This window comes from Nymphaea colorata, chromosome 2, assembly GCF_008831285.2.
Source record: "Nymphaea colorata isolate Beijing-Zhang1983 chromosome 2, ASM883128v2, whole genome shotgun sequence".
Classification (NCBI taxonomy): Eukaryota; Viridiplantae; Streptophyta; class Magnoliopsida; order Nymphaeales; family Nymphaeaceae; genus Nymphaea; species Nymphaea colorata.
The window spans coordinates 5,174,418-5,186,500 of record NC_045139.1 but is presented as its reverse complement, the minus strand read 5'-3'; the positions used below and the strand labels follow the sequence as shown (position 1 = coordinate 5,186,500).

General features: G+C 36.3%; 1 protein-coding gene across 1 annotated transcript; it reads left to right on the top strand.

Moving 5' to 3' along the window:
• Positions 1 to 257: 257 nt before the first annotated feature.
• On the top strand, positions 258 to 2,658 carry LOC116246837 (probable glycosyltransferase At3g07620; the record flags this gene model as incomplete). The annotated part of the gene is made up of 4 exons (XM_031618726.1): positions 258 to 286; positions 506 to 592; positions 697 to 877; positions 2,113 to 2,658. Coding segments are annotated over 4 exons (843 nt in total), but the record flags the coding sequence as incomplete, so codon positions are not given.
• Between the last annotated feature and the right edge of the window lie 9,425 nt (positions 2,659 to 12,083).

The window sequence follows — 12,083 nt, the reverse complement described above, 5'->3', positions numbered from 1 at the left end:
GATTGACAAATCCAAAATTTTTGTGTATGGTTTTAATAATATCAAGACGTGAGGTGTGTTTTCTGTTATTTTTATTGTTACGTGTTGTTCACCAAGACCGAATATTGCACAATTAAAATATCTCACAACAACCACGTGACCGATATACCTCACCTTGTGGTTAAATATTTTTTAACATATTGTTTTAAAAGAATTAATATAAATTTTAATTGACTGAATTTACCGGGTCAATTAAAAGACGCCATTTACTTGGTTGATTCTTGGACAATTCTTACGCATTTCATCAGTAAATCAACTTTGCATTTGCCTTCTTTTGCAGAAAGTAAAAACAACTAGTGATCAAGCTTCCTAGGAGTTGATCAGGCCTTGATCACTTCAAGAATCTTTTAGCAACGAGCTTATAATTTGTAGATGGCATTTCAATACTGTTAGTGATCATATGTGAAAATGGTAGTTATTATAGTCATATATCTAGTTACTGACCAGCCATGCCCGGTTTAAACAGAAGCTACATAGAGATAGAGAAGAGGCTGAAGATATGGATCTACATGGAAGGGGAGCCGCCATTTTCGGTGACGGGTCTAGCATGGGAGTGTACTCGATCGAGGGCCATTTCATCCAAGAGATGGACAAGCAGAGGCTGCCCTTTATCATCAGTTATCTAGAGCATGCCTTGCTCTACTTCCTCCCTTTCAGTGTTCAAAGAATGAGAAGGTTTGTCGCATCCAAGGCCCGCGTTGTGGACCTTCACCGAATGTGGGCAGTCATCAGTGACTATATCCAAGTGATAGCAAAAAAGTACCCATATGCAAAAAAGTACCCATATTGGAACAACAAAAATGGTGCAGATCATTTCATTGTCGCCTGCCATGACAGGGTAAATAAAAATCTCTCCCACTTCAGTTTTTCTTTACTTCTTCACCCATTATTCGAAGCCATTGTGAAAAGCACATTTGCACCAGCCATTATTGCTCACATCAACTAGCTGTAAACAGTGATTGGAAGCAGCAAGTTTGCATGTGCTAATTCAATGCCACATTCTGCAAACTATAAAATATTAATATCAAAATCATCCTTCAGTCATGCACTTAATTTAGTTTTAATGACTAACAACTCCATCCTTGTCATTGCACTCGTGGCGGTGAAAAGGAGGATCCACCACCCAAAAAGAGGCCAAAGGTCCCTCGATTCTCCCTACCTTTGGGGTTCTAGACTTCTTTAACATCACTGATGGTAATGGTGCCCCCTTCAACTTAGATACAGTACCACATCACTTATAACACAAATGAGAATCAAACTAGAAACCAACCTTTCACATGCCCTTAACTCAACCAACTATGCCCTACCTTATAATGTCATTTAGTTGCACTCTTGAGGCAATAAATTTTTAACCAAGATTTGCTTAAGTTGTGGGATCAATAGAACAACACATGACCTCATCCCTCACATAGATTTGCGCCCTCACAGACTCACCAGCAAGAGCATAGTCTCCAGTTAACCAGGCTACCAAAATCCACTCATTAGTTAATGTTGATCTCAATGAATTCATCCTAAAATCACTTTTCCCAGTGCGTATTATGGTTTCCTAACATCAAAAGTATGAGCTGTCCATCCATTTTTCTAGAGCAGGCCAAGGAAGGCATTGAGTGTAGATTCGGATTCAGCTATTATGGCAATATTATAGTGGCCTAGGGCTGATTCAAATTAGTTGTCCAACATGAACATAATGTGACCATGGGTATATATATATATATATATATATATATATATATATATATATATATATATATATATATATATATATATATATATATATATATATATATATATATATATATATAGGGGTGCATGTTGAACTTATTATCTTGAATACATTTCATATATCAAGTCGATATCAATATGAATTGGGTTCTTTCTGGTCTTGTTTAGGCACTGTAAAGCAAGAGCTCGTCTAAAGTTTGATCAGGGTGTTGTGCAGTGCCAACATCTCAGAAGGCTTCAATCCAAGAAAGGATGCGCCACTCCTAGAATTCTACTTCAGGTTTCGTCTCCGAAGAACCGTCAGAACCGCAACTCCACCTTCCTCAAAAACGGTGTTAGCATTTTTTGCAGGAGGCAACCATGGCTCCGTCAAAAAGTTCCTCTTCAAACAGTGGCCAAAGCTACAAGGAGCAAATGATGAGCGCCAAGTACTGCCTCTGCCCAAGTGGGTATGAAGTCGCCAGTCCCAGGCTCATTGAATCCATACTAGCTGGTTGGGTGCCGGTGCCGATTTCCAATGGCTACGTGTTCCCCTTCAGTAAAGTTCTAGATTGGTCTCATTTTTCTGTTCTGATTCCAGTTCAAAAGATACCCGAACTTAAAGAGATTCTAACTAACATTCCTGAACATTCATACTTGAAGTTGCAAGCAAATGTTATGAAGGTTCTGAAGCACTTTGTGATTAATGACCCTCCCAAGAGGTTTGATGTCATACATATGTTGTTTCATTCTATATGGCTCGGAAGACTTAATGTTTATATGATTAGTAGCTATCCTTCTTATATTCTTCACTTGCTTTTCTATTCTCTATTGTTAGAGTTCCCTTCCAACACAGAAAAGCAAATCAAACCTACCTCATCAAGTCCACCGTTGAAACTTTCTTGGGAAAGGCATTAGTGATTCACCTGAATTAAATAATAGTAACCGTATTAGTATGTTAAATGAGCGGCAACGCAAGAAGCAACATGATTCATTCCTTTTTATTAAGAACATGACATAAAACATGCCTTTCTTCCATTAAAAATAAACTAAAGAAGTTCAGGCTTCATGTCTTCTAAATCAAGAATCATCGTCGAATATATATATATATATACATGCTTCTATATGAGATTATGTAGAAGTTTTTTGTTAGTGAATCTTATGTAATTATATAAACATTAGAAACATGATGGAAAGTTTTAGAATTAGCTAAACAGTATATTAAGGCCCAAATGGGCGTAACTTAGAGACCGATTGCAAAGATTAGTTCCACAACATTTCAGAAACCTTCCAAAAACCCAACGGCTATAACTCAGCACGCAGTATACATCTGATCTAATAATTAATTTTACGGACAGAAACCAAGTGAAAGATAAAAAAGAGGAGAGATGATCGACTTCATGAGGGAAGAAGAGTAATGTGCGGAGATGTTACCAAATGTTGTGGGGAAAGCAAAACCTTTTTTTTTCTAGGAGCTTCTATTATATTGGAGAAATCTTAATTTGCAAGCTTTTTAGTGGAAGCCAACCAAACAAGGGACCGAATGCCTCCCCTATTTCTTCCGCTGCAAGGTACAGTGCAGCTTTGGGATTTGGGTGATCTCATGGTACACCGGTCAACTAGATACCAATGTAATTATATCCGATCTAGATTGGATATCATAACAAAATGTTCTCAAAAAAATAAGATGTAGAAAAAAAATTAATATCCGATTAAGAAGTTGGATCAAATTAGGACCTAAGAAATGACATCCGATTGTATTCAAATTTAGATTTGGATATATAAATACCCGATTGGATTTGAATTTGGATTTAGATTTGAACATGATTTAGTTTTAAGTAAATATCACGTATTCAATGCTTTTATATTTTGAAATCAGCTAGTCTCGGTTCAAAATTTGGATTCAGACATGAATGCAAAATCAGATTAGGATCATATTTGGATATAACTTTTCTTTGTTCATATTTGAATCTGAATATGTGAATATCTGAACAAGCACATACAATTAAAGGTATGTTCGAGTCGAATCTGATCTATCAACATCTCTACAACTAGAGTATCTAGTTGCCACTTTTTGCAGTCTAGAGAAACATAGCTTATAGGAATCAAACTGAAGGTCAGGCACTCTCACCGTCTTGCTAGCCCAACCATGAGATGCCCCTCGAAGCAAATTTGACAGTTATTGTACACCTATGCCACAATGGTACGGGCACGGCGATTATTATATATGATAATTAATTATTATTATATATTTTTAATTCAAAAAATTGAAAAAACCAAATGATATCATCACATTAATGATTAAGATAATGTTCCTTCAATCCATAGATAATCTCATTAAAACAAAAAAAACATAAAATGTTCCAGATCATTCTTCAAGTTCTTCATCCTCTTCATTGTCCACCTCTGCAACGTCCTCATCGCATCTACACAGAAATGGTTAATGTTAAAAGTACCCATCGATCATTCTTCGAGTTCTTCATCCTCTTCATTGTCCACCTCTGCAACGTCCTCGTGGACCTCTACACAGAAATGGTTAATGTTAAAACTTAAAAGTACCCATCGCTCACACAGACACAGAAAAAGACAAGTTTTGATAAGATAAAAAAAATAAATAAAATGACTACAAAGAACATGTGGTCCAGAAATAGAACTTGAGGTTTCAAAAATGACGACGCAGTCATTAGACGCAGAATTTTGAAAGAAAATCTAAAAATATCTTATTTAATTGAACAAATTTTCTGTCATTACACCAACCAGAGAGATTTCTTTATTTTTAATTTGCGCTGAAGTCTTTCTTTCTCAATTTCTTCTCCTGTTGATTTGTTTACTTTGCAGCGCCGTTGGGGTCACAGAGACAGGAACCCTGTAATTCTTGTTCTAATCAATGAGCGGCCATCCGAGATAGCTCCACAGGGAGTTCCATGGTCCACCATTTCCTGAACGGCTATTTTGCTGCCGCTGGTATCCATAGTTGGAGTCAATGGCCGATGAGGCCACAGGTGCCAGAAGAAATTCCAAGGTCTACTAAGATTAACGTGCTGATCATGAGAATAGCCACCACCTAAAGCCACGCGTTCCTCATTGCCGGCGAAAGCAGCTTCTTCCTCCCTCGAACGGTTTATAGTTCTCTCCCTTTCAGGAAGGGAAGCGCTGGGAGGGGATGGGGTGGAGGAAGAGCCGCCGCCGGTGCCGGACGGCAGAACGTAGCGGCAGACGGGGCAGGAATTGTGCAGCTCTAAACCATAAGATTAGGCATAAGAGACAAAACTCTAAACATTGCCGCCACAGTTCGTCGCCGTCCTCGCCCGCCGCCGTCCGTCGTCCGCCGCCGTCCGTCACCAGCCGACGTCCGCCGCCGTCCGTCACCAGCCGACGTCCGCCGCCGTCCGACCCCATCTCCGATTGACAACTAACACATTGGTCAACCAACATATATGTATATACTGCAAAGTGAGGCATAGCTGGCTAGGATCTTCAGCCCCCCATCTTGATTTACTCTCTTGAAGTAACCTCTTCTTTGCTTGCTTTATGCATAGCAAAATCTACTCAAGTCGAACCACATAATCAAATTAACTTATCAAACATGCAATTTTCTTGATTTGAAGCATATTATCTCTCTTGATTTCAGTATTGGAGATAAACCTAGGCGTGCTATTTTTCTTGTTTCTGATTAATTGATATCTATAATGATGACTTGGAATTCACATGTAGCTTGTGTATATGTGATCTACATGGTTGGTTTTGTAAGAATCAACCAACGAATCATTTTTTGTGAATAAACATGCCAAAATAAAAACAAAAAGGGAACTTGTGGGAGTATTGGTTATGGTCCACTCTTTGAGGTGTTGTCAATCTCGTACACCAATCATCTAACTGGCATTTATCTCATCTTGTAGATTTACCATCATTGGCTATAGATGCAGTTGTTTGTAGCTTCTTCAAAGAACTTCATATCTTAGATCTTTTTTTTTTTCAGGTAGCAAAACCAATCAAAAAGTTTGTTCAAATCAAACTCTCTTGGCATTCATTGCCTGAGTTTTGTGAGCCAAGAAAAATCCATAATTTGCTCTGTACATGAACAGTTGGTTATGTTGGTTATACGTAGTGGTGGAGCCAGAAAAGTTTTCTGGAGGGGGCACCCATTCATAGATTTTCACATACGAAGGGGCACTCACATATAGGACAAAGCAAATATTTGAAGATACTAATGTAAAAATAAACAAACATTGAGGGATGTTTGGCCAAGCTTTGATCTCCTCATTCGTCAAGCGCGATTCAGATCGCCAAACAAAAATCCTTCATAAATTAGACAAATTTGAAAACTGAGATTCACTACTGGAAAAATCATATACGTTAAGTGCTATCAGATTCACCGTTTCTTCTTAAGTTCCTACAAATAGTCAAGAAAAGAAACAAAGAAGCATAGCAGGAGGCAGGAGCAGCAAAGGCGGAGGAGACGGAAGCGAAGAGCTGCGCCAAGAAAGAGATTAATTTAGTGAAAGCGGGCTGGAGGCAAAGGAAAGTGGTGGGGCGCGACCCAAGTGGAAGGTATCGGGTTCTATTGAACTCGTCCTCATGAAAGAGTAGAAGCAAAGCATGTGCTGTCGAGCACAGAGAACACATCAGAAGACAAAGATTAACATGACATGTCTTTTCAGATGCAAAGTCGAGATCTTTTTCTTTTTCACTTATGAAAGTAATCGTAGATTCATAAATAAATAAGTGGCGAACTCAGAAAATTTTTGGTTGTAGGGCACTAATATATACTGATTCAAATTTTAGATCATGGAAATTAAAGATCTTATAGTCGAGATTCGAGAGGCACCAACATGTAACAAACTAAATCAAGTGACTGTTCTAATATGTAAATGGACTAAATGCTTGGCTCCTTCACTGTCATAAATGGTGTTCACGTTTTCTTAGTTAACCTGTATTGTAAATCTAAAATTTGAAATAGATCTTGAAAATCAAATTAGGCACGATTAAGGCATCTAAATCTTGACATGAGAACAACAAAAGCATATTGAAAAAAAAAATAGACTAAGTAATGCGTCAACGAATATAAAGAAAATCATATAAAGAGCAAAAAATAATTAGAACAATTGAACAAACATAAAATAAAACTAGTGAAATTCAAACATATATATGAATCTATATATATCTATCTTGGGCTGGCGTGGACAAGCGCCCACGCCAGCCCACAGCGCCAGCCCCACGCTGGCTCCGCCACTGGTTATACGCTAAAAGAAAAAAAAAAGTGTATTTTTTGAAATTATAGAAAAAGAACTGTCCTTTTAAGTCTTTTCACTTTTTTTGATTTCCCTTTTTGTCTGTACAATTTTTTTTTTCAATCCAAACAGGGGTGTTTTTGTTGTTAATTACGCACAAAATTTTCGTGCACCAGTACAACATATATAATCAGGTTTGGAGTTAGGTTGAGCCTAAAAACATTAGTTAGAAACTTAGTTCCTTTTAAACCCAACGTTTAGTCTTTCGCAAAAGGAGAAATGCAACATTCTTTGAAATACATTATTTCATAAATGTGATTGGGGCACATTTATAGAAGAGTCTGTTTTTGTTAACAAATGAACTCTCAAGTATGAGCTTTGTTGGAATTGGTGTGGATTGGTTGAACTGGATTCAATTTAATACGATAACGGGATATGTATTTGATGATTCTTTTATTTCTTGATTCCCAAATACGCTTTTCTTACTTTTTTTTACTCTTTATTTTCTTGTTTGAAAATATAAATTGTAAATTAGTCTGTCACAAATGATTCCCGTTTCCATTTAAGCCGATTCTATGAATTTTGCTTGATAAGTACAAAGTATATAACATCAATATTCTAGACAAGCGACAAACTGAGATATATAATAAACTAATCAAGGGTACTTTTCCAGGTTGATCTGCACTTATAAAATCATTGTTTCGAGGGATTTATCGTAGTTGGTTGGATTGGCAGACACATAAAAATTTGACTTTTAGTTTAATTTTTGTAAGTGCTATTACTTTGAGCTGCAAATGATAGATGTGACACTTTATTTGATGGGTGTACCGTTCTTTACTTAAGTCCCGAAGCAGCCCTAAACTCTAAGACCAAGGGAAAAAAAGAGAGTCTTCGGTCTCTTCGAGGGTGAGGGTGAGGGTTGGCTTCATTCTCATATCTTGTTCTTTCTTCCCCTAGCCAAAAGTGAGCCAGTGTATCAAAAGAAACAAAGGCTCATATTTAATCAGTTGGATATACATATGATATCCATGTGAATATTGTTCATTTGAAAGTTAAAAAAACAGAAACCAATAGAAAAACGGGTCATGCTAAGGCAATATTACAAACCTTCGATTTTGTCTTTTTGATAAGCATATATCTGATTATATGTAGATGATAATCAATACGAGAGAATTTTAATCATCCGTTATCATGGATTTGGAGGTCTGATTTGGAACCAAGCCCGTCTTAATTTGATATAGTTCTAACAAACTATATATAGAATTTAGAACTATGGATTCAAACTCAGCAAAGCTAACTAAAGCTGCATTTGATCATCTTGAATTTAAGATCCAATATGATGCAAGATCTACGCTGCTGTGAAATCCGTTGTCTAAACAAACAATGAACTTCAAACCCGCGGTCCAATGTTTAAACAAACAATGAAATTCAAATCCATGGTTTTGCAACCTGTGGTAAATGCAAACAGGGGCAGAGCCATTTACCTGTTATAGTTTTTATTTTTTTTTAATTTCCTTTAAATTTTAAAAAATATAGTAGGCCACATTTAAAAATTCTCAAATGTCAGCCGAATCGAGCCTGAGTTCAGTTAGCTCGAGCCCGACTCGATTAATGAAACATGGAACTCGACTCGGCAGTTATGTGTTGAGCTTGAGCTCGACTCGAATAGACTCAAATAAGGCTTGACAAACTCGTTTGAATAAAATTGGTCTTCATCATTACATGTTGAGCTCAAGCTCGACTTGATTAAGGCTCGACAAACTCGTTTGAATAAAAATTAATGTTCCACATTACGTGTTGAGATCGAGCTCGACTCGATTAAGGGTCAATAAACTTGTAAACTCAATTAAATATATTAACTTGATTAAGGTTCGACAAACTCGATTAAGGCTTGAGCTCGACTCGGCAGTTATGTGTTGAGCTTAAACTCAACTCGATTATTTGAATGAGTGGACTCATGAACTCGAGCTTGTCTTGTTAAGCAAATGACTCAGCTCGAACTTATGCACGAGCCAAGATTTAACAGGTCACACTCGAGTAGCTCGACTTGTTGTTCACCCCTGCTCAAACACCTATGAAATGTGTGAAACAAATCCCTTTGGCTCTTTATAAAAAAAAATCTAGCTCTCCCTATGAATAAAAAAACTATACATTTGTATGCTAAAAAGCTGTTTCTCTCAAGCAAACATTACAAAACTATAAATTTATAATTTAAGAGACTACAGACAAAAGTAAATATTAAATTCACCCAAGTCTCAAATCACCTCAGATATCTTAGATTCCAGTAGCAAGTCTAAGAGATATTATATTTTGATATTAAGTCTGAGAAAGGCATTCAGTCCATTAAAAAATTTTGTGATGGAGAAAATTCGATTGAAAGGGAAAAGAAATGGCAGTGAATCTCTGCCAAACTTCTGCCGTTGGATCACGGGCCAAGGAAACAACGAAACAAAAGTTCATCGTGTGGAACTGCATTATTGGCCTCTCACAACAATAATATAATGTTGCGGCACCTCTATGGATTTTAAAATAGTTTTGGTCCACATTGGATCCGCAGCCCGAAAAAGTGAAATGTGGAGAAAATGATCAGGTGATAAGCGACTTTTCAGAAAAAAGGCCACCTCCCCACGTGGGGCTTTTTCAATTTTTATAAAATTTTTCCGTTGCGTGCTCTTTTTTCGAACTAATCTGGATACGCGCACGATGTTTCGCAAATTCATAAAATAGGCTCCGCTTTCGCCAACAACTATCAAGCGACTGTTCGAATTGGAACCTATTGATTTAAAACAATCAGTTTATATATATATATATATATATATATATATATATAATATTAAATTTTTTTTATCAAGTCTAACCATACTTAGTTGGGCCCACTCGAGCCGGCTCGATAACATATCGGGTGTTCCTTTTCTTGGGGCTGGGTACCGAGTACCTGTTCCGACGCCCAACCTTACTTTTAAGAGGCACTGAATATGTTACTATTTTAAGGTACCTAGATTTGACGTGTATGGCTTCTCGCTCTCTCTCAAAGCATGAAAGGTATTGACATCGATTTGTGAGACATGCCACTTGATCTTATTCTTTTCATCATTGGTACGCGATTCCATCGCGAAAAGGACACAAGGGAACCCATTTTCCATATAATTCTAGTGCGTTTGATCCTTGCACAGCAGTGTGGTCCATTTCATTTTCATCCTCCCAATGAGTGGAGAAAATTATTCCCAGATCGATATGTGTACAACTATGATGCGTTTTTTGTATGGCTACCAAAAAAATTTATTGTCTATTGCATATATAAAGATTCTTAGATAATGTCGATTATTGACTACTTCAATTATTGGTTTTTCATAAAAATATTTAATTTATTAGCTTTTTTTCAATATCATTTGAATCATATAACTTTTTTCTTTCAAATTATTTTGGATGTGTTTGGTAGCCTCAGATTTCATATCTCACACTGATATGAAACCAGTTTTATATGGAGCCCATGCAATAAGCAACATTGGATTTCACATCTATATAAAATGAGGATTTGTGACAATAAATATGTGGCCAAAGCCTCACACTTGAGGTCCGATGGGAGAGTGTCTGTATCGAATCTCCAGATCTGATATTTTAACGGTTGTTTGGTAAATAGAACACTTTGTAAGCATTGCATGACTCTGCCTAAATATTGATCAAATTCATGTACATCTAGTTCTAGTCTTTCATACCCACAAGTATGTCAATCATTTGGTAGATATCACGATATCTTGCATAGATTTTTCTCTATGAATAGCAATTTTAATTATTGTTCGGAACGTTGCATTATTTGAGGCCAAGTGTTTCATGAATATGTCTCAATTTATAAAAAGCAGTATTAAGCTAAAAAACACCATTTGCAATTTTTTTTTCATTATATATGTGATAATAACTACTCATTTTCAGGTGGTTTAAGAGATACTGCTCAATCCTTTAGGTTGTGAAATAGCATTAAGTCCTTTAAGTTGTGAAATAGCATTAAGTTGTATTTGATAGCATCCATGTAAGGCTAAAGCTGTATTAAAAGGTGTGTTTTAAAAGATCTTCAGTTTAAACAAACTAAACAGATGAATGGATGCTAGAGCAGAGCTAATACGATAGTAGGTTAGTTTGACTGCCCTAAGCGCAGTAGAATATTGTGATGTAATCATAAAAAATGTGCCTTTTTTTAACTTTGTAATTAAGTAATTAGAGACTTGAAAAGTATGAGAATATGTGTACTAACTAATAGATCGAGTTCCAAGTAGTTTGGCGGAAAATGGAAAGCCAATAAAAGGGAGTGAAATATACCATCATAGTTTGGATGTATATAAAATTTAACAACTATAACATTTTAAAAATTAATAGGATACAAACCGTTTGTAATCTTCGTAGGATGAATATTTTCTAACGTAATTTTTTATTTTTAACCACCAGCATATTTTAATTACAAAAGAAGTCAAGTTCTAATTTGTCTATATCAGCAACTCATTAATGGGAAAAGGCTAGTCTTTCTTATCACTTCTTAAATTATTAAGTGTTCTACTGTTAAACATATGAAAGAAGATAGAGAGAAGTTAGATATTGATTGATTTTAAGTGAGCCTGGGCATTGGGTCGGCATTGCCTAATAAGGAGTCTGGCTCGGGCCGACCTGACACCCGAAACTTAGGCTCGGCTCAATTAAATTAAAAATATTATATTTAATATAAAACAATATATAAATATAATTATTTGTAATAAAACATTATAATTATATATAAAAATCTATAATATATATATAAAAATTTATCTAGTCGAACCGAGCTTAGTTGGGCCAACCCGAGTCGGCCTGATCTGTTTTTTTTTGGGCTGGGTACCAAGTATCCGACCCGACACCCAACCTTACTTTTAAGGGGCAGTCAATGAGTTATTATTTTAAGGTACCTATGAGTTGACATGTATGGCTTCTCGCTCTCCCTTAAAAGCATGAAAGGTATTGACATCGATTTTGAGACATACAACTTGATCTTATTCTTTTCATTATTGGCATGACTTAAAGAACACAAGGGAACACATTTTTCATATAATTCTAGTGCTTGATCCTTGCAAAGCGGTATGGTCCATTTCA